Consider the following 24,388-nt stretch of genomic DNA (forward strand, 5'->3'; position numbering starts at 1 on the left):
GCTCACAGGCTGGCGAGTGCAGCGGGAGTGGCAGGAGCCTCTCCCACCTCCGCGGCAGCGCTAAGGATGCCTGACTGCTGGCTTGGGGAGCGGGCCTATGCCGTCAGTTTGACATCCCCCGAGGGCTCCTGGACTGCAAGAAGGCACAGGCTGGGCTGAGGGACCCTCCCCGCCCCCCCCGAGTGCATGAATTTTCGTGCACCAGGCCTCTCCGTCTCCTGCACACCTCCCACCAAGGACTGAGCCCACAACCCTGACTGGGAATCGAACCATGACCTGGTTCATAGGTTGATGCTCAACCAGAGTCACTCCAGCTGGGCTATGTGAAATTATTTTTTTAAAAAATGGCTTCCACAAACTGATTTTATAATGCAATGAATGCTTCCTTTGTTATGTTGGGGACCATAAAACCTGTGGACCCAATAGAATAATCGGTACAACATGGATACATAAAATGCAGACACAACATTTCAACCAGGAGAAGCATGCTCACTATGGTGAGTCCTACCTAAACACTTGACAGTCCCAATGGCGTGTGCAGAGGCTGCTCGAGGTTTGTTGGTTACCAGAGCAAGTTCTCCGAAGTACTGTCCCCGAGAACACCGAGCGATTTCCACCGCACCGTTCTCTTCCACTTCTGCTTTACCCTGACAAGGTAATTAAAAGCATCAGCTTTTACTCTGTGTGTTGAAAAAACAGAAGTTAACCTTCGTCTAAACATCAAAAAGAAGATTTATTATGTTCCTAGCTAATATGTGGATTTGTTAAAACTCACCTTCCTTTTCATAGTAATTTTCACTTCTCCAGATTCTACAATGAAAAAAGAATCAGCCAAATCTCCCTAATAAAAGAAAAACAGAGAATGAAAATGCAAATTTCGTTGACAAAAATCCTCTCGCCTATCATAACCCTGAAGTCAGTCCAACCCCAATGTACAGATGATTTGCCTGGAAAGTGAATCCCCATGGAGAACAGGCTTTATATATCTTCCTAAATAGAGGTTGTAATGATTTCATTTGTAAATTTATTTGAAATAATGTACTCTCTACCATCGCATTTCTGAGTCATGAAAAAATGGCAAATAACGCTGGGGTAAGAATTCCACCCAAGCGTCAGCCTGCATAACGGCACAGATGTTGGAAAAGGCAGCACCATTCCCAGCAGCACCTGCTCAGTCAGCAGGATTGGCAGCAGGTGCTATGCACGCTGTGTTACAAGTAGTAGCATGGTACCCCAAGATAAGCCATGGACTTTCAAAGAGAATACACCCAGACTTATTTGGAAACTGTAGATATGGGTCCTGATGTTCTGACTGCAGTTAGGGACCAAAGATGCCAGTTTACTGACAATCCACCTCAAGGCCTCAAAAACACTGGAGGCTTTGGGGGCTGGGTGAAAAATGTGAAGGGATTAAGCAAAAACAACAAACAAAAAAATAAAACCCTTAAAAAAAAGAAAGTGTCATTTCTAACTGCATATCCATTTTTTCTTGGTGGTGGCTTATTTTTGTTAAGTATATTTTTAATGATTTCAGGAGGGAGGAAGGGGGGGGGGGGGGGAGGGAGAGAGAGAGAGAGAGAGAGAGAGAGAGAGAGAGAGAGAGATGAGAGCGAAATATGGATTGGCTGCCTCTTGCACACACTGGGGATTGAGCCCTCAACCCAGGCATGTACCCTGACCAGGAATCAAACCTTGACCTTCTGGTTGAGAGGTCGATGCTCAACCACTGAGCCACGCCAGCTGGGCTTGGTGGTGTTTTTGAATAAACTCTGCTTTGATTTCCAATGCTGCCTTCTGAATTAAATAGTATAATTTAGAGGACAGTAGATACTGACTTTTCCTGAGCCTCTCAAAGTGATTTTGAAGAAATATAGGTACTTCAAAACTCTTTAGTACTACAATTCTAGAAACACAGTATCAGATTACATCACAAAATACTGAGTCAAGATTTACTAGTATATTATATAGTATAGATATGTATGCTTATAAATGCTTAATAGACAACTAATACCTCAAAATATCTTTAATAAACTTCAAGTAAAGTGTACATATCTCTTTTCTCTTATCTTTACATCAGGTTTTCATATGAGCTTCATGTTAACTTTCCAAGTGTTTTGAATCATAGTAGGTCTATCAACTGCCGTGTAATTTAGTTTTCAAAACATGCTGTAAGTCAATGTAAAACTGGTGAAATCGGTGTAAGGTCTATGACCAATGTCAGTTTCCTAGTTTTGAGACTGTGCTACAAGGAATGCAAGATGCACTGGGAGAAACTGGGTGAACAGTGCATGGGACTTCTCTGTATTATATCTGCAACTTCCTGTGAAGCTGTAATTATGTCAAAATAAAAGGCTAAAATAAAATCATTTCAAAATTGCTCTGTAATCTTTAATAAACTTCAAGTAAAGTGTACATATCTCTTTTCTCTTATCTTTACATCAGGTTTTCATATGAGCTTCATGTTAACTTTCCAAGTGTTTTGAATCATAGTAGGTCTATCAACTGCCGTGTAATTTAGTTTTCAAAACATGCTGTAAGTCAATGTAAAACTGGTGAAATCGGTGTAAGGTCTATGACCAATGTCAGTTTCCTAGTTTTGAGACTGTGCTACAAGGAATGCAAGATGCACTGGGAGAAACTGGGTGAAGAACAGGGCATGGGACTTCTCTGTATTATATCTGCAACTCCCTGTGAAGCTATAATTATGTCAAAATAAAAGGCTAAAATAAAATCATTTCAAAAGCGCTCTGTATTTTTTTTATCAGAACATTATTTTTTTTATATAGCAGAACCTTAGCCCTGTTTTCTAATTTGATTCCACTTTTTCCCAACCCTTCACTGCTCTAATCTGTAAGTGTGTGGGGTGGGGGGGACCGGACAGAAATTGATTTACTTATTTGGCTTCTAAAACAATTATTCTTTCCTCTGTCTCACAGACTTTGAATCTTGTTTCACATATACCCAAAGAAAACACACTATTTTATTTTTTTTAATCCTCACCTGAGGATATTTTTTCCATTGATTTTTAGACAGAGTAGAAGGGAGGGACGAGGGTGAGAGAGCGGGTAGAGGGGGAGAGGGAGACAGGGAGAGAGATGAGAGAAACACAGTGATTTGGTTGCCTCCCAAACAAGCCCAGATGGGCCGGGGATGGAACCTGCAACCAAGGTATGTGCCCTTTTGACTGGGACTTCAACCCATGACCCTTCAGCCGGTGGGCAATGCTCTAACCACTGAGAAAAACCAGCCAGGGCAAGAGAGAATGTTTTAGGAAAATAGTACAACATAATATCTGATAAAAATTACAGAACCTGGCCCTAGCCGGTTTGGCTCAGTGGACGGAGCGTCAGCCTGCGGACTGAAGGGTCCCGGGTTCGATTCCAGTCGAGGGCACATGCCTTAATTGTGGGCTCGTCCCCCAGTGGGGGGCCTGCAGGAGGCAGCCGATCAATGATTCTCTCTCATCATTGATGTTTCCATCTCTCTCTCCCTCTCCCTTCCTCTCTGAAATCAATAAAAGAATTACAGAATTTATTAAAAATCTGTTTAAATCATTTGCTCAATACTCCAAAAATGTAACTAGGAATAAGGTACTATCCATGTGCTTTATTTGTGAACTTCAACTGTCTTCATAAACCCTACTTCTGAGCAGCACTATTCTCACCAAGGCATGTATTACTACTGACTCCAACTGGGATCTTAGAAAAGATTTGTGGTTAAATAGCATGTTGGCCCTTATTTAGTATCTGGAAGACAATACAGTATATGGTACAGTGTGTTCCCTTCTTGGTTAATTTTTTCAGGGAGCAGCCTCAGGTGTCATTGTGAATTGATCATACAAAATTCTAGTATCTTCCAATGTACCTTCTGAGTCCTTATTAATCTCACGGAACACTCACTTGTTTTTTTCCTCTTATAAATGGCATCTTATTATTCTTTATATACATGTCGTGTACAAATATAAAATTATGCAGAAATCCATTTGATGATTTAAGATATATTCATTAGGAGTTAATTATATAAATAAAAGTATTCAAATAGCTTAATGGCTATAAATTAAACCATTTTTTAACTGGTCATTGGTAAAAGTAATATTCATTTAATCCATCACTACATGCTAAAATTCATCAAGATATACAATGTATAAGAACCTTTTGGGATAGAACCCTAAACTATATTGCGTAAAAAGGATTATACCTGAGCAATGATTTGTTCTCCATCGTTGTATACTTTGGTGCCTATCACATCTACCACTTTCAGGCGTTCAGAAACCTACAAAGGAAAAAAGAAGGCTATTAAACAGATTAACTGGGAAATCTTACCTATTTCAGAGGTTTAAAAATTGGTAGCCTGAAAGCCAAATAAACCGAGCAGCATGTGGGTTTGTGTGTGTTATATCAAACATTCAGCCTGCATTTTCACCTGGCAACAATAAACTTTGGTGAAATAGCAGCTGTTTCTTTAGATGGAGCACATGTTCTCCAGTTTACCAAAATCCCATCCTCGGGGCTTGGCTTTTCCTTTTTATGTTGCTTGCCCAGCTCTGTGAGTGCATTTGGACTTCCAACCCCTGATCTATTTTTACTTAAAGAGATGCTGCTAGAGAAGATCAGCTGCCGATTATGCATTCTGTAATGTAGCCAACATTTCTGCCAGGCATATACTGACAATACAACAAAGATACTTCAGTAGATGAGTCAGTACTAACCACAAAGTATTTGGCCCAGATGCTGGAAGGATGATGTTGCCAGCCGCCAAGATGGGGAAGAGGGGCAGAGTAGATTTAGGATGTGAGATCTGAGATGTCTGTTAGGTGTCCAAGAGGAAATGTTAAATATGCAATGAGATAAATACGTCTGGCATTCTAGGGAGGGACCTTGTCTGATGATGTCAATTTTAAAAGACATCAACAACAGTGTTTAAAGCCAGGGGATCTGACAAGTTCACCAAGTGAATAAGAGTAGCCTGAATAAAGTAGCAAAGATGACTGAGAAGAGGAGGCCAGTGAGGACATGAGGGTTTTTTGTTTTGTTTTGTTTTGTTTTTTAATTGGAAGGATTTATTTTTTGGTGAGGGGGAGAATTTTGTTCTATTTTGTTTCTTTTCCCTGGTATGTTTATAATAGACACTCATTACATGGAGTTAATATTGACAGTGTGCATTTAGATCATCTCTCCCTATAAAGGTATAATTAGTGGCTACTGCTGACATTTACATGGTTATTTTAAGTCTGCTTTTAGAAAGGGACCACATATACCTCTGCTGTAGATGCTCTCAGGAATCTATTACTTATAAACAATAAAACAAATGCAGTTATAGGTGGTAAAAGAAATACTGAGCTATACAAAAACCATAATTTAATCTTTTAATGAAAATATGGATAGATTGAGATGTCTATTAGGTGTCCAAGAGAAAACGTTAAATATGCAATGAGATGAATAAGTCTGGCATTCTAGGGAGGGACCTTGTCCAATGATGTCAATTTTAAGACATCAACAACAGTGTTTAAAGCCAGGGGATCTGACAAGTTCACCAAGTGAATAAGAGTAGCCTGAATAAAGTAGCAAAGATGACTGAGAAGAGGAGGCCAGTGAGGACATGAGGGTTTTTTGTTTTGTTTTGTTTTGTTTTTTAATTGGAAGGATTTATTTTTTGGTGAGGGGGAGAATTTTGTTCTATTTTGTTTCTTTTCCCTGGTATGTTTATAATAGACACTCATTACATGGAGTTAATATTGACAGTGTGCATTTAGATCATCTCTGGAGGGACGAGGGAGAGAGAGCGGGTAGAGGGGGAGAGGGAGACAGGGAGAGAGATGAGAGAGACACAGTGATTTGGTTGCCTCCCAAATAAGCCCAGATGGGCCAGGGATGGAACCTGCAACCAAGGTATGTGCCCCTTTGACTGGGACTTCAGCCCATGACCCTTCAGCCCGTGGGCGATGCTCTAACCACTGAGAAAAACCAGCCAGGGCAAGAGAGAATGTTTTAGGAAAATAGTACAACATAATATCTGATAAAAATTACAGAACCTGGCCCTAGCCGGTTTGGCTCAGTGGACGGAGCGTCAGCCTGCGGACTGAAGGGTCCCAGGTTCGATTCCGGTCGAGGGCACATGCCTTAATTGTGGGCTCGTCCCCAGTGGGGGGCCTGCAGGAGGCAGCCGATCAATGATTCTCTCTCATCATTGATGTTTCCATCTCTCTCTCCCTCTCCCTTCCTCTCTGAAATCAATAAAAAAAATTACAGAATTTATTAAAAATCTGTTTAAATCATTTGCTCAATACTCCAAAAATGTAACTAGGAATAAGGTACTATCCATGTGCTTTATTTGTGAACTTCAACTGTCTTCATAAACCCTACTTCTGAGCAGCACTATTCTCACCAAGGCATGTATTACTACGACTCCAATTGGGATCTTAGAAAAGATTTGTGGTTAAATAGCATGTTGGCCCTTATTTAGTATCTGGAAGACAATACAGTATATGGTACAGTGTGTTCCCTTCTTGGTTAATTTTTTCAGGGAGCAGCCTCAGGTGTCATTGTGAATTGATCATACAAAATTCTAGTATCTTCCAATGTACCTTCTGAGTCCTTATTAATCTCACGGAACACTCACCTGTTTTTTTCCTCTTATAAATGGCATCTTATTATTCTTTATATACATGTCGTGTACAAATATAAAATTATGCAGAAATCCATTTGATGATTTAAGATATATTCATTAGGAGTTAATTATATAAATAAAAGTATTCAAATAGCTTAATGGCTATAAATTAAACCATTTTTTAACTGGTCATTGGTAAAAGTAATATTCATTTAATCCATCACTACATGCTAAAATTCATCAAGATATACAATGTATAAGAACCTTTTGGGATAGAACCCTAAACTATATTGCGTAAAAAGGATTATACCTGAGCAATGATTTGTTCTCCATCGTTGTATACTTTGGTGCCTATCACATCTACCACTTTCAGGCGTTCAGAAACCTACAAAGGAAAAAAGAAGGCTATTAAACAGATTAACTGGGAAATCTTACCTATTTCAGAGGTTTAAAAATTGGTAGCCTGAAAGCCAAATAAACCGAGCAGCATGTGGGTTTGTGTGTGTTATATCAAACATTCAGCCTGCATTTTCACCTGGCAACAATAAACTTTGGTGAAATAGCAGCTGTTTCTTTAGATGGAGCACATGTTCTCCAGTTTACCAAAATCCCATCCTCGGGGCTTGGCTTTTCCTTTTTACGTTGCTTGCCTAGCTCTGAGTGCATTTGGACTTCCAACCCCTGATCTATTTTTACTTAAAGAGATGCTGCTAGAGAAGATCAGCTGCCGATTATGCATTCTGTAATGTAGCCAACATTTCTGCCAGGCATATACTGACAATACAACAAAGATACTTCAGTAGATGAGTCAGTACTAACCACAAAGTATTTGGCCCAGATGCTGGAAGGATGATGTTGCCAGCCGCCAAGATGGGGAAGAGGGGCAGAGTAGATTTAGGATGTGAGATTTGAGATGTCTATTAGGTGTCCAAGAGAAAACGTTAAATATGCAATGAGATGAATAAGTCTGGCATTCTAGGGAGGGACCTTGTCCAATGATGTCAATTTTAAGACATCAACAACAGTGTTTAAAGCCAGGGGATCTGACAAGTTCACCAAGTGAATAAGAGTAGCCTGAATAAAGTAGCAAAGATGACTGAGAAGAGGAGGCCAGTGAGGACATGAGGGTTTTTTGTTTTGTTTTGTTTTGTTTTTTAATTGGAAGGATTTATTTTTTGGTGAGGGGGAGAATTTTGTTCTATTTTGTTTCTTTTCCCTGGTATGTTTATAATAGACACTCATTACATGGAGTTAATATTGACAGTGTGCATTTAGATCATCTCTCCCTATAAAGGTATAATTAGTGGCTACTGCTGACATTTACATGGTTATTTTAAGTCTGCTTTTAGAAAGGGACCACATATACCTCTGCTATAGATGCTCGCAGGAATCTATTACTTATAAACAGTAAAACAAATGCAGTTATAGGTGGTAAAAGAAATACTGAGCTATACAAAAACCATAATTTAATCTTTTAATGAAAATACGGATTTTTTTATTCAAAGAAAATTTTGTATAGAAATAAACATTCCTAAGGAAACAGAAGCTTTTAAAACAAAATAAAAACATATACTTACTTCCAAAGATTTAAGGAATGGCAGTGACTCGATAAAATTTTCATACATTTTTCTCTTTTTGGCATTATTTTTTACAATTATTCTCCTGAAGGTTACCCTGTCCTAAAAGCAGAATGTAAAATGTTATTATACTTTTAATGTTACTTAAGATTTTTATTTCTTTAAGCATAAAATATAGAGCCATATAAAATGTTATTTTCAGTTTTTTAACGAAGAATCAGTTTATTCAGAGATTTACCACCATGTAATTAGGCTAACCCCACAAGGTGGCACTGTTGCACCATTTACAAAACTAGATACTAGCACTGTGTTCTTTTTCCCACCTCAACTTTGAGATATAATTAACTTAAAAGTATACAAAGTATTGATTTGATACACTTATACACTGACATGACCAGCACAGTAGAGTTGGTTAAAAGCCTTTATCACCTCACATAATTAACATTTCTCCTTTGTAGTAAGAACATTTAAGATTCACTTTTAGCAACTTTCAAATATATAATACAATACTATTAACTGTAATCATCACACTGTATATTAGATCCCAGAATTTATTCATCTGATAACTGGAATTTTGTAGCCTTTGACAAATATCTCCCCATTTCCCCCACCCTCAGCCCCTGGCAACCACCACTGTACTCAGTTTCTATGAGTTTGCACTAGCACTCAGTTCTTTTACCATAAATAATACCTTACAGCATTACAAAGTCAATTCAAGAAAACATGACCAGCATTTTTTTTTCTTTTGTTAGTCTGCACCTGAGGATATTTTTTCCATTGATTTTTAGAGAGAGTAGAAGGGAGGGAAGGAAAAGGAGGATAGAAACATGGATGTGAGAGAGAGAGACATCCCCTGGTTGCCTCCCACAGTGTCCAGACCAGGGCTGGGGATCGAACCTGCAACCCAGGTATGTGCCCTTGACCAGGAATCAAATCCACAACACTTCAGGGCAGTGGTCAACACTCTAACCATTGCAATACTGGCAGCATGATCAGCATTTATGAGGTATAATTGAATATAACATGAGTTTCAGGTGTAAAACATAATGATTCAATATTTGTATATATTGCAAAATGATCACAATAAGCTTAGTTAATATCCGTCACTTTACATAGTTAAAACCTTTTTCTTTGTGATGAGAACTTTAACAATCTACTCCTGTAGCAACTTTCTTCTTTTATTATTTGATATACAACATTTTTAGTCATTTTTTTATTTTCAATTACACTTGACGATACAATATTATATTACTTTCAGATGTACACTCCAGTGATTAGTCATTATAATCAGTGGTCACCAACTGGTGGTCCTCGGACCACTGGTGTCTGTGAGGTCTGAAAGGTTGGCAACCGCTGCATTATATAACTTACTAAGTGATCATCCCGATAAATCTGGTACCCATCTAACACCACACATAGTTACTAGAATATTATTGACTAGAATATTATATTCTCTTTGCTATACTTTACATCCCCATGACTATTCTGTAACAACCGATTTTCTTAATCCCTTTGTCTTTTTCACCTGTCCTTCCAGTACCCCTCCCATCTGGCAATTGTCAAAATGTTCTCTATTTATGAGTCTGTTTCTGTTCTGCTTGTTTGCTTACTTTGTTTTTTAGATTCAATTGTTGATAAATATATATTTATTGCCTTAATTGCCTTTTTATTGTTCACATTTTTTAAACATTAAAAACATGTTGCTTTTTTTTGAGAGAGGAAGGAAGAGGGAGAGATACATCGATATGAGAGCATAAAATTGATTGGCTGCCTCCTACATGCCCCTTATGGGGGATAGAGCATGAAACCTGGGCATGTGCCCTGACTGGGAATCGAATTGGCAACCTTTTGATCCACAGGATGATGCCCAACCAACTAAGACACACCAGCCAGGGCTGTTCATATATCCCCACCCCCCCGCCTCCTTCTTGAAGAAGACCCTTTGACATTTCATGTAATACTGCTTTGGTAGTGATGAATTCCTTTAGCTTTTTCTTGTCTGGAAAAAAGTCAATTTAAGAAGACATGACCAGCATTTTCTTTCTTTTGTTAATCCGCACCTGAGGGTATTTTTTCCATTGATTTTTAGAGAGAGTAGAAGGGAGAGAAGGAAAGGGAGAAGGATAGAAACATGGATGTGAGAGAGAGACATCCCCTGGTTGCCTCCCACAGTGTCCAGACCAGGGCTGGGGATCGAACCTGCAACCCAGGTATGTGCCCTTGACCAGGAATCAAATCCACAACACTTCAGGGCAGTGGTCAACACTCTAACCATTGAGCAACACTGGCCAGCATGATCAGCATTTATGAGGTATAACTGACATATAACATGAGTTTCAGGTGTAAAACATAATGATTCAATATTTGTATATATTGCAAAATGATCACCACAATAAGCTTAGTTAATATCCATCACTTTACATAGTTAAAACCTTTTTCTTTGTGATGAGAACTTTAACAATCTACTCCTGTAGCAACTTTCTTCTTTTATTATTTGATATACAACATTTTTAATCATTTTTTATTTTCAATTACACTTGACAATACAATATTATATTACTTTCAGATGTACACTCCAGTGATTAGTCATTATAATCAGTGGTCACCAACCGGTGGTCCTCGGACCACTGGTGTCTGTGAGGTCCGAAAGGTTGGCGACCGCTGCATTATATAACTTAGTAAGTGATCATCCCGATAAATCTGGTACCCATCTTACACCATACATAGTTACTAGGATATTATTGTCTAGAATATTATATTCTCTTTGCTATACTTTACATCCCCATGACTATTCTGTAACAACCGATTTTCTTAATCCCTTTGTCTTTTTCACCTGTCCTTCCAGTACCCCTCCCATCTGGCAATTGTCAAAATGTTCTCTATTTATGAGTCTGTTTCTGTTCTGCTTGTTTGCTTACTTTGTTTTTTAGATTCAATTGTTGATAAATATATATTTATTGCCTTAATTGCCTTTTTATTGTTCACATTTTTTAAACATTAAAAACATGTTGCTTTTTTTTGAGAGAGGAAGGAAGAGGGAGAGATACATCGATATGAGAGCATAAAATTGATTGGCTGCCTCCTACATGCCCCTTATGGGGGATAGAGCATGAAACCTGGGCATGTGCCCTGACTGGGAATCGAATTGGCAACCTTTTGATCCACAGGATGATGCCCAACCAACTAAGACACACCAGCCAGGGCTGTTCATATATCCCCACCCCCCCGCCTCCTTCTTGAAGAAGACCCTTTGACATTTCATGTAATACTGCTTTGGTAGTGATGAATTCCTTTAGCTTTTTCTTGTCTGGAAAGCTCTTTGTATAACCTTTGATTCTAAATGATAACTTTGGTAGGTAGAGTAGTCTTGCTTGTAGGTCCTTGTTTTTCATCACTTTGAATATTTCTTGCCAATCCCTTCTCGTATGTAAAGTTTCATTTGAGAAATCACCTGACAGTCTTATGGGAACTCTCTTGTAGGTAATAACTGCTTTTCTCTTCTTTTAAGATTCTCTGTCTTTAACATTTTGCATTTTAATTATGTTGTGCCTCTTTGGGTTCATCTTATTTGGGACTTTCTGTACTTCCTGGAGTTGTATGTCTACTTCCTTCGCGAGGTTAGGGAAGTTTTTTGTCACTATTTTTTCAAACAGATTTTCAGTTTCTTGCTCTCTCTGTTCTCCTTCCGGTACTCCCCACGATGCGAATATTGGTATGCTTGAAGTTGTCAGAGTGGTTCCTTACCCTATGTACATTTCCACGTCATCCCCATATTCCAGATTACTGATTTGATCCTTGGCTTCAACTACTCTACTGTTGATTACCGGTAAATTATTCTTCATTTCAGTTAGGGTATCCTTCATTTCTGACTGGTTCTTTTTTTTATGGTTTGCATGTCCTCTTTTATGCTGATGAAGCACTCACTAAGTTCACTGAGCATTCTATAACCAGTGTTTTTAACTCTGCATCTAGCAGATTGCTTGTCTCTATTTTAGTTAGTTCTTTTTTTAAGGAGCTTTGTTTTCTTCTTTCATTTGGGAGGTGTTTCTTTGTATTCTCATTTTGGCAGCTTCCTTGTGTTTGTTTCTATCAATTAGGTAGAGCTGCTACGTCTCTCAGGCTTGGTGGCCTAATGTAGTAGAAGTTCCATAGGGTCTAGTGGCATAGCTTTCCTCAATCACCCAAGCTGGGCACGCGGGTGCACCCTCCTGTCCCCCATGTGGGCTGTGTATACCTTCCTGTTGTAGTTGAGCCTTGATTGCTATTGGCATGTCAATGGGAGGGATTTACCCCCAGGCTTATTGGCTGCAAGGACTGACTACGACCACTGCCCACCAACCACCATGGAGGATCAGCTGTGCGGGCGCCTACCTCACAGAGCAGGGCTTACTCCAGGGGGTTCTGGTGCCTGCTGAGTCTGCCCCTTGAGTGTGCCACTTGTAGAGGTGGTTGGGTGGTGCTCTGATGTCCTGTGGGTGCACTGGCTCTGGGGCCTCCAGGGAAGTGCAGGCCAAGGTCAGCCACTGCCTATGTTCTGCCCACAGACTACAATACAGTCAAACCTCGTTTCTCGGACATCTCCCACCTAGAACAATTTGGTTTTCGACTAAAAGGTTTACAAAAATGTCTTGGTTGTCGACCAAAACTTAACGGTTTTCGACCTGACAACCATTTCATGCTGATACCTCAGCATCACAAAAAGCATCTCTCGGGCGATAAAGGAGAGATGCTTTTGTTGCTGGCGAAATCAATGATTAGCAGAATTTTAAAACATAATGCTGCTAAAGGTGTGAAAGTGCTCACAAAACAACAATCACAGGCAATTGAATAGGTAGAAAATCTGTTGTTTGGATAAATGAAAAGCAGTTAACCAGTAACAGTATTTCGGAGGCAGTGATATATTAAAATTTTGTTCAAGGCTAGCAGGGATGGTTCTGTATACTTGAGAAGTTTTAATTGTAGATTAAACAGTACATTAGACATGTGTTGCATATAAGAAAGGTTAAAACAGAAAATCATTTGGGGGTCTGGAATGGATTATTTCAATTTACATTATTTCTCTAATGGGAAAGAATGATTCGGTTTTCAAACAATTCGCCTCTCGAACAGCCGTCTGAGCAAATTAAGTTTGAGAAGTGAGGTTCCATTGTCCTCACACAGAAAGCTATGCCAAGAAATAGCACTGAAGGCTTTGGTTGTTTGTTTATTGTGTGGCTGGCTGTTAAAAGGGAATAAAAGAGGACCATTTTGGATCTGAGTGTCTTTTCCCAGGACGAGTACATTCAGCACCTGACTTGACTGGGGAAAACGACATGAAGATTTCACTCAGCCCGGTCTTAGTGCGCCACCTTTCAGCATCCAGTAGTTGCTTAGTAAAATCCCCTGGTGCCTGGTGATCCCAAATAAACCCACCTATTAGAAATAAAATACTGTCTCTACCTGGTTGTTGTCATAATGCTTTTTACAAATAACACTGAGCTCAAAGAAATATGTCACTCACCAAACCCCACAGAGCACCAGGAGAGGTACCTCTACCTGGCTGTTGTCATAATGCTTTTTACAAATAACATTTTGTCACTCACCAAACCCCACAGAGCACCAGGAGAGGTAGCAGTGATTGTAGCTGCTCTGGGTGTGTTGTACATTAAGGCCAGTTCTCCAAAGCTCCCACGATTATCATAGTTACCAACACATCTTCCAACACCATCACATTTCACATAAATATCGAATGTTCCTCTGTTGGACACAGGGAAAATAAGAGGCAAAAGTAATTCAGGTAAAACCTCATTCCAATAAAACCCGATGTGAGAGAAAAGCCCTGTGTGTGCAATAAAATCTCATTTCCAGCCTCCCTTTCCCCTCCGATGACAATAAGCAATAAAAGGGCATTAACATATGCCAGGGACACCAACTGGTCCAGACAAGCATGAAGGAATCATCAACTAGACAAGGGTGAGGACCATACTTGTGCCTGCTGGGGATAATGAGGCAAAACAATACAAATTTGAGGTAATAAAAAAAATGCTAAAAATATAACTAAGAGCAACCAAGCAGTATATGCATAGACTGCTATCTGAGAGAATGTATATGAAAATGCTGACTACAGTTATCTGTAAGCATGGGAACAGTGAAAGATTCCAGGGACATTAACTCTCTAATTAAAAAGTTTCTGTTTCTAAAATGAACATGTATTACTTTTGAGATCAGAAGAAAGTAACTATATATATGTATGTATATATATAAAATAGTTCTAACAACTTGGTCAGTCACTACTGTACAATACTTGTGAAGGTCCTCTATCATCTAGAAGGGCTGGCGAACTGTGGCCCACACACTGGCTGCCTGCTTTCGCAAATAGTTTTACTGGACACAAACACATGGGTTTATGCATAACCTACAGCTGATCTGGGCTGTGGCAGCAGAGTTGAGTAGCTGCAACAGAGGCCAGGGCCCACAAAGCCTAACAAACTTACATCACCTGGCCCTTAACTTTACATCAAACCCTAAACTAAGAAAAAGCATAAAATGTGGCAGAAATTCAGACTAAATACCTGATCCTGGTAATTTTATAGTTTCTCTGTGCTTATCTTTTAGTTGGAGTTCTTTTGCTAGGCAAATAAGCCTCATTTTGCATGCTACTGAACTACATACATCCAGATCTTATATTTATGTGAACTACACTCTTCTGTGGAGGGCTGTCTTTCCCTGTCCTGCAGGGTATCAGAGAACAAGGCTTCAAGGCTTGCTGAAGCACCTGTGATGGCAAACGGTTCTTTGGCTTTATCTTATTGGTTAAAGCCTAACACAGACGCAAAAGGGAGTGCTTTTAATTAAAAGATGGATTAGGAATGGTAAAAATACAATACAAACAAAAACGTAAAAAAATAGAGAAAGATATTAATGAATAAGGAAGGGAATACTGACTTTTAATACAATTCACAGACAGAATGGCTGTTTCAAGGATACCATCTAGAATTTTTTCATGAATAATTATTTTTCACATATAGATTGAGTCTTCTATTTCAGACTATTTACACTTTTGCACTAAAACTGTTCTCTACATTTTCTACTTTGAATAAGATCAAATATACAATAAACGTGCTGATGAGAAAGAAAGTAAGCAATAGCCCAGTAGAAATCACGAATCTAACATCTGTTAAAATACTGTGTGCTGCTTTTTTACATAGATCCCTTCCCCGATAATGTGAGGCCTCAGGCATGGAAAGAACACAGAGAGACCTGGCGGCGGGGTTGGCTCTACACCCATCATCTGGGCGATCTTAACCTACTCACGTCACTTCTGTGTGCCTGGGAGTTTTCACCTGTCAAATGGGTGACTAGGATCTACCTGAAAAGGATGTGCTACAGACAAACGTAAGGGAATTATTATAGTCAAACTACCTACTAAGAGAAGATTAATCCTGTACTGTATGTGGGGTTCAATTAAATACAATTAAACAGTTGAATAAATTTCTGAGGTGTTTCATTGATGAAAGCCATTAATGATACCAAAACCATGACTTTAACTTACATATGAGACAAGTGGTTCTGTTCTGTTCTAAAATCAGACTCCACCGCAGCTCTAGCTACAACTGCCTTGGCAACAGCTCCCTAAGGTCACGGGAGCATGTGGGATGAGGGAATGGAGGCACCAGTGAAAACCCTTGATTCAGAGAGCAGCACTGCTGATTTACAAAAGGCAGCACCCAGAGTCAAGATCGAGGAATGAGGACTAAGCAGACAGCTGGCGAATAATTTTCCGCAAGGCTTCTGAGTTGAACACAGTTGTACCCAGAGAAGCAAACGTGATCCAATAAATCAGGCTGGAGACGATCTGTGTCCCACACAAAGTGAGAAGGGCTGGGGACACCAACTGTCTCATGAATACGTCATCATCGCTTTACAACAGTGAAGAAATACAGACTCCGTTCAGACTGCTCTCTATTACGTTTTAGAACTCTTACCTAATTACCCCTGAAAGCATCCAGAGCGGGGTTACAGTGCCTATTACGTAGTAATCAGAGTAAAGAGGCAAAAGCAACTATGTATTAATTTGCTATCATCATAACAATTGAAATTTTACACGAAAGGTTCGTTACATTTCAGTAGGGAAGTTATGCAAAACTTACCTATCGATGACGTAAAAGTTGTCACCATCATCACCTTGATCAATTACGTGTTCCCCTTCTTTGACCAATTTTTCAAACATGGCATCTAATACTTGAGACATCTGCTCCTATTTTTTAAAAAAGAAAAGATATAATCTTTATCCTTATCTAGAACATGTTTTCCAAAGTAATCATAATTAGTTTTATATTTCTGTGAGCAAGTGCAAAGAATTGGAAATATCACCATTGCTATTAAGTCACGTCAAAAAAGAAACAACAGTCTTTCTGACCACGTACAAAGATGATTAAATATTTACTCTCTTATTCAATATCTAAATGAAAGTAATTATAATTAGTCTATTTCAGAATATTTGCAATTATCACCACTTTAACATGAAAAATCAACCACCAAACCACATGAACTTTGTGAAAGACAATCTTAGCAACTAAAATGACCAGGTTAAGCAAAGAACTATTGCAAATATCTTAGGGGGGCGGGGGAGGGATACAAGTGGAAAACACAGACTGAAGAAACAAGATGCTCTGGATGAAAAACACGAACAGACCACATGTGACTCTCTTCCTTTTGAACATTTCACAGGCAATATGAAGGTATGAATAGGAAATTGATGGAGGTGAGATTTCTATAGCACAGGTGAGCTAAATGGCAGGTGGCAGAGAGAGGGCACAGCCCAAAGTAGGGTAGATGGGCCTGCAGCGTGAAGGGGTCAACCAACTGTCAGGGCACCATCAGGCTGGAAAACACCTGGGTCGGTCAGGATGGGACTGATTCACCAACACCTAATTTCCCTTTTCTGTTTGCTTTGTTAATCCTCACCCGAGAATATTTTTCCATTGATTTTTCCCCCCATTGGTTTTTAGAGAGAGTGGAAGGGAGGGGGAGAGACACAGAGAGAGAAACATCAATGTGAGAGAGACACACTGAATGGTTGCCTCCTGCACGCATCCCGACCCGGGGGGGATCAGGTCAACGCTCTATCCACTGAGCCAAACCAGCTAGTTTCCTTTTTGTTGTTGCTGTTTGTTATAGCCATTTATATGGGTAAACTGGTTTTGATTTGCATTTCCCTAACGACTAACCACGTTGAAATTTTTTCATGTGCTTATTGGTCATTTGTATATATATATTCTTTGAAGAAATATCTATGCCTATATTTTGCCCATTTTTGAGTTGAGTTGCTTCTCTTTTTGTTGCTGAATTGTAAGAGTTCTTTATATATTCTGGATACCAAGTCCTTATCATACATATGATTTGCAAATATTTTCTCCCATTATGTAAGTTGTCTTTTCACTTTTTTAAAAATAATGTTCTTGGATGCACAATTTTTTTTTATTATGAAATCCAATTTATCTTTTTTTTCTTTTCTTACTCCTGTTTTTTTTGGCATCTAAGAATTCACTGCTAGACCCAAGGTCATGAAGAAAACCTCTGTGTTCTTGTCTAAGAGTTTCATAGTTTTAGAGTTTACATTTAGGTCTTTGATCCACTTTGAGTTAATTTTTATATATGGAATGAAGTAGGACTTAAGCTTTGTTCTTTTACGTGTGGATATTCATTTGTTGAAGAGACTACTCTTTCATTATTGAATGGTCTTCAAATTCTTGTTGAAATCAAATAGCCATAGATGTATAAGTTTATTTCTAGACTCTCCATTATCCCATTGTTCTATATGTCTATCCCTATGCCAGTAACACATTGTTTTTTTCTGTTTTCTTGGTTTTTTAAAAAAATATATTTTTATTGATTTCAGAGAGGAAGGAGGGTGAGAGAGATAGAAACATCAATGATGAGAGAAAACCACTGATAGGCTATCTCTTGCACACCCGGGCCTACAACCCGGGCATGTGCCCTTGATTGGAATCGAACCTGGGACCCTTCAGTCCGCAGGCTGATGCTCTATCCATTGAGCCAAACCAACTAGGGCAGTAGTAACACATTGTTTTGATTACTGTAGCTTTGTAATAAAAGTTTTGAAACTGGCAAGTGTATCTTCTAACTTGTTCTTTTTCAATATTATTTTGCTATTGAGGCCCCCTTATTATATATACAATTTTAATACATTAAGACAACAAAATGTTAATGTTTTCATGATTTAGCTTCATAATACATCTTACCAATTTTAGCTTTTACAAATAAATTAATGCTAATAAAAATATTTTTTTAAAAAGATTATGGGATCTCTATAAATACAGACATATTACTAAGTAAAAAAAAAGATCTGGGCAGAACACTGTGTAGAGTTTGCTGCCACCAATATTTTAAAAAGGTTATACTTACATATACATAGCACAACCCTGGAAAAATGCACATGATAAAGCTAAGAGAACTTGGCTCCTGAGAAAGTGGGCTGCTGGGCGACAGGGATGACGGAGATTTCCTTTCACTGACTGCTCTTTTGTTGTTTTAGAATTTTTACTCCTTTGTTCTTTTCGAATTTCTGTAAATTGTATATGTATACTGATTTAACATGTTTAATTCCTTAAAAAACCCAATTCTCCATTTAAACAGAGAACATAACATTGCATCTTCATGTGAGCTAAGAAAAACTGCTGGGAGGACAATGGTGATGGGTACGGGATGTGGTTTTCTCGCCTGCCCTGGGTCTCTGTGTGAGCTCTGGCACTCTTCATGAAACAGCAGCCAGGGCTGAAGAGGATGCCAAGGTGGCAGTAAAACGGTGCTTTCTTAATGTGGTGCTAATTGACCCCACAGGGGCCATTTTACCCAAAAGCGTTCACCAGCCAGGCAACATATGGTCACCTATCAAAAATTATAACGTTTGATTAAGTGGTTTACTAATATTTTGTTTCCCTTACTGTTTATATTTCAACTCTTTTAGGGCAGATGGAGGGGTAATATTACTTTTATTGATCAGCTCTGGCTGAAAATGTCAAATGGAAACACAGCTGAAAAACACGGCTATTGTAAGTATTTCTGCTATCTTTGAATTAGCTGCATTTTAAAACATAAAGCTTAAGAATGCATATATAGATATATAAAAAAGTCATTCCTGAAAAAATACAGCACAATTAATTCTTCCAGAACTTCTCTATGTGACAGGTGTCTGTTCTAGTCAATCAAAATGTAATTTCCCCATAATTATGCACAGACTGGGAAGAACTTAGGAAATAGTTAATATGCAGAGGCTTATCACAATGACTGACAACTACTGTAGGCAATCCACATATTATTCTCCTACAGAATGCAGTTTCAAGGCTGAGCTCAGTAAAAGGGCTCCGACTCACTTAAAAGTAACAATTTAGCGCGGCTGGCATGGCTCAGTGGTTGAGCATCGACCTATGAACCAGGAGGTCACAGTTCAATTCCCTGTCAGGGCACATGCCTGGGTTGCGGGCTCGATCCCAGTGTGGGGCGTGCAGGAGGCAGCCGATCAATGGTTCTCTCTCATCATTGATGTTTCTATCTCTCTTTCCCTCTCCCTTCCTCTCTGATATTAATAAAAATATATTTTTAACAAATAACAATTTACTCTCCATTAATGAAAGAGATTATCCTATAGCTTAGGAAAATTATTTCAGTTTGCCTCATATTAGAAATATTTCAGAAGAAAAATGGCCTACTGAGTTGAGCATTAAAATATTCATGAAAAGAATATCTTCAAAGAGACTAATAATTATAAATGCTGTGCTTAGCGTATGAATATAAAGCACTCCAAGGAAGAATGTTCTGAGGCCTAGGAGGTGCAAGAGTTTCAGGATAAACAATGACTTCAGGAAATGCAAATGAGAGAGTAGACACGAAGCCAAGATTGTTGTTCTTGCTAGTCAGTAATGACTGCTGCCTGTTCCCCGGGGAGTTTTCTTCCCATCATTCCAGCTAGACACTGGGAGTCATCTCAGACTCTTCCGTCAGATGCCAATTTATTCGATCAGCAAGTACCAGCTCCTGCTAATTCTGACTATTTTGTGAAACCATCCCTTTTCCCCTTTTCTAGTTGGGCCCATTTCTTTTCCCTGGATCATAGCACTGTTTCCCCCACCGAGCTCCATTCCTTTGTCCTTGCCCTGTCACTCTCCTGTCTTTAACTCAACCCTCTACGAGGCCACCACCATGACCTTAGACACATCTGATTGTCACATCCTCTGCGTGCCTGCCCACTGCGTCCAGTACGTGTCCCATGCTACAGCGAGGCATTCAGGAATGGTCACACAACACACGTCTGAGCTCCCACCTCTGGATGTCTCCCACTTGAGGCTCCAGGGCTAACACTCTGTACTTTTCTTCAACTGGCAGTCTCCTACTCATTTCCTGAGGTGGCTTCTCCAGCCTCCTGAATCCTCGGGTGAGGCTAAGAGACCCTCATCCTCTCTTAGTGCCCTGACCGTAGCACAGCATTTATCATGTTTTACCCCAATTGCTCTGTATGTGTATTTGAATCCCTTCTCGATTTTCGTTCCAAGAGAACAATACCACGTCTAAGTAGTTCTGTGGCCTTCAACACTTTAGACAGGCCTTGGGACATAGTGGATAGTCAAGGAATTGAATTGAAAGAAGTTGCTGCATTATAAGCAGATTATAGGCATTGAACATGTAATTCAAATAAACGCATTTGGGTTATTGTAAAAAAATGTATACCATAAAAACTAGAAAGCTACTTGAAATAAGAGCGTAACCTAAGGTCTTCAATCTGCCAAGTTTGAGGATAAGTTTCTTATTACATACAGGTGGTAATTTGCTGAGAAGAATTAACTTTTACTTATTTATATTCTGTATCTTTCCTAGAAGGGAAAGTGAGATAGTGGGGGAAATAAGTCAAAATGGTTTGAGCTCACACTCAATAAAAGATCTCTTGGAAACAATATGTAAATAATATTTGCTTTTTACCTATAAAACACTCAATAATGATAATTCATTAATTAGTAGTTTCATGAACTAGCTTTTTCTTTGTTAAAAAAATAAATACAATGAAGACCTTTAATATATATGTATATATTGAAGACTTTCAACAAAGTAGCAAAAAATGTCTAAAAAAATTCCCATGTTTATAAAAATAATCACTTTAAAAAAATACTCAGCCACCCCGCCAGGGCTACACTAAATTCTTAAATTTTCTATCTTACTTCCATTTTTCAGTCTTCTATTATTAGATAGAATAACCAGCAACCCCATTCTTTATAGCTCCTAGTTTTGCAAGCTAAGGGATAATTTTGGAGGACCTGGGTCAAACTGGTCAAAACTTATAATGTGTGGTCCCAAAACAAGATCTCCAAAGTCATAAAATGTAATCCAAGTTCCTGAAGAGCATGATATAAACATTAAATGGTATTAGAAACAAGAGCTTTTAAAAATATGTTTGTAATAAGACCCAGTGTAGACTTGGCATAATGCAGTACCTTCCTCTTTATAAAAACGGCCTTTTAAAGTAAACCTCACCATAAAACGAGTGGGTCTAGATGTAATGCCTTCTTCTCTAGGCCATCAATCTGAAAACTAAGACATTGACAACGTTTGACCGAAAAAAAGTTGAGGTAAGTCACCAAAGTTGACTCAGTGTTCACAGCTGGAACACGGCAGCAGGGGCTCTTTCCCAAATGACCATATGGCAGTGAATTCACATCATCTGTCGTGATGGACGTGAAACAGGGCAAAATCTGAGCAGCATGCTCACTCATACTGAGAGGGGGTATTCTAGAAATACACCCAAAACCGAAGTCTAGACATTTCAAACTCCTTACAAAGAACAAAAAAAAATACCCCTACCTTTAAAACCAAGTAAAATGTTATTTTGAAAACATGTATAAGTTATAGATTAGAATATAGTTACTATTACCAGCGGGGCCACACACATCCCTGCATGTTCCAGGTGGGTGTACCAAGAATGCAAGGTCCTAACTTTTCTTCAGCTGGGCCATTTCTCAGGGCTTTGTTTATAGCTTGTAACTTTGAGGGAGGAGATAATGTCTTCCCCCAGACAAACAGCAGGTCTGCTTACTCCTTGCTCCAACAGCGTGAACCTCCCAAGCTCAACACAAGTGCTCCTCATACAACCCACTGCGTGTGCAGGCACCCACGGGGGGGCCTTTACATCGCCCGGGTGAGGTTAGCTTGCACAGACAGTGAAATCCAAGACGCTGCACAGTTCTTCACACAGATACTGAAAAAACCGTTTCTATTACTGAGATTTATCTTACCGGATCCAGGTTCTTAAATAGCAGGATGTCTTTACAAGCCTCTTGCAATCGATTTCTTTGATCATCAGTTTTTGGATGTATAATCTAAAAAAAAAAATTAAATAAACAATTAGTCTACTCTTCTTACTTGTGAGAATAAAATTTCCTAGTAGGATGTTAAAAGGAAGATTTGTGAGTGCTGAGGTTTATTTCGGTGACTAGACACCTATCAGCCCACTAAGTAGGGGAAAATAATACAATTTATCTCAGGGAGGGGTTGCACATTGATTAATACACTTGAATGTTTTTCTTTAATTTTTCAGTAACAGTTGACATTCAATATTGTATTAGTCTCAGGTGTACAATATAGTGGTTAGAGTTAGACATTTATATAATTTATGAAGTGATTCCCCCTCTAAGTCTAGTTCCCATCTGACACCACAGTTATTACAATATTATTGACTATATTCTCTATGCTGTACTTTACATCTCCATGACTATTCTAAATCTACTTTGTACTTTTTAATCCCTTCACTTTTTCACCAAGTCCCCCAGCCCCTCCCCCATCTGGCAAGCATCAGTTTATTTTCTGTATCTGAGTCTTTTTCTGCTTTGTTCATTTACTTTCTTTTTTAGAGTCCACATATAAGTAATATCAATGGAATTTGTCTTTCTCTGACTTATTTCATTTAGTGTAATATCCTGTAGGTCCATCCATGTTATCACAAGTGGTGAGATTTCATTCTTTTTATGGCTAAGCAATATTCTGTTGTATAAACAGGGTGGGGCAAAAGTAGGTTAATAGTTGTTCATATGGAAAATAATATAATAAATCATAATACAGGAATAAACTCTGTTTCCCACATTCACAAGTGTTAACCTACTTTTGCCCCGCCCTGCATGTACCGAGTCATCTTTAGCCAATCATCTATTCACGGGCACTTAGGTTGCTTCCATATCTTAGCTATTGTAAATAATGACACAATGAACACAGTGGTGCATATATCTTTTCGAATTAGTGCTTTGGATAGCACTTGAATGTTTTTCAAAGGAGTGGTTCTCCCCAGGTTAGCAAGTTCAGACTCAGGCAGTGGTGTGTTTTGTGCCCATGCATATTTTAGAACTTACCATGGGAAATGAAAATCAGCACTTCAAGCCCATCTCAGATGGCTAAACACTAATGAAAATCATAGGCCCAATAAGAATTGAGGAAATTTACAGTGTATATGTATATGTGTATGTGTACATATATATATACATCCTATTTGTGTGTGCAAACGACTATTAGCCACTGAGAGAGGAAGTCACTGCATTTTTTCTTATAGGGATATAATATATGCAAACTTCTGTTCACTAATTAATATTCATCTCAAACCACATTCTAAGGCAGTGATGGCGAACCTATGACACGCATGTCAGAGGTGACACGCGAACTCATTTTTTTGGTTGATTTTCTTTGTTAAATGGCATTTAAATATATAAAATAAGTATCAAAATATAAGTCTTTGTTTTACTATGGTTGCAAATATCAAAACATTTCTATATGTGACACGGCACCAGAGTTAGGGTTTTTCAAAATGCTGACACGCCGAGCTCAAAAGGTTCGCCATCACTGTTCTAAGGTGACACATAAACACAGGAAAAAAAAAACAGATTCGATGACGACTAAATCACTGTATTCAAGAAACTTTAAAAACGTGGGCATTAACTAAATCATGCCAACCAAAATTCATTCCTCCCCACTTTAAGGAAGGTTAACTAATAACACAAAACAAAAAGTTATTTCGTGCTTCATGAAATTCATTGAGACTTTGAGCCAAAGCAATCTTATATGTTTGCCGCTGAGAAACTCTATCCTCAGAGAGAAAAAGTTGGGGATACCATGTCCACTGTTGAGCTAACTTTCTAGGTCCAACATGCTGGGTGCCATGTTGGCAAACCAAA

The 24,388-nt window shown here is 38.8% G+C and overlaps 1 protein-coding gene across 2 annotated transcripts in view; it reads right to left on the reverse strand.

Moving 5' to 3' along the window:
* Positions 1–24,388, reverse strand: part of PRKAR2B (protein kinase, cAMP-dependent, regulatory, type II, beta) — a 74,631-nt gene that overhangs the window by 5,287 nt on the left and 44,956 nt on the right. For both annotated transcript variants that reach the window (XR_001361400.1, XM_005862871.2), the window contains exons 4-10: positions 22,466–22,549; positions 16,313–16,419; positions 13,766–13,919; positions 8,184–8,285; positions 6,917–6,991; positions 776–841; positions 509–647 (exon numbers count right to left, since the gene is read on the reverse strand). Coding sequence is in view for 1 of the 2 variants with exons in the window: in XM_005862871.2 (XP_005862933.1) it covers positions 509–647; positions 776–841; positions 6,917–6,991; positions 8,184–8,285; positions 13,766–13,919; positions 16,313–16,419; positions 22,466–22,549 (727 nt within the window). In the remaining variant the exon portion in view is untranslated. The remainder of the gene's footprint in view (positions 1–508; positions 648–775; positions 842–6,916; positions 6,992–8,183; positions 8,286–13,765; positions 13,920–16,312; positions 16,420–22,465; positions 22,550–24,388) is intronic.

This window comes from Myotis brandtii, unplaced genomic scaffold (assembly GCF_000412655.1).
Source record: "Myotis brandtii unplaced genomic scaffold, ASM41265v1 scaffold17, whole genome shotgun sequence".
NCBI lineage: Eukaryota > Metazoa > Chordata > Mammalia > Chiroptera > Vespertilionidae > Myotis > Myotis brandtii.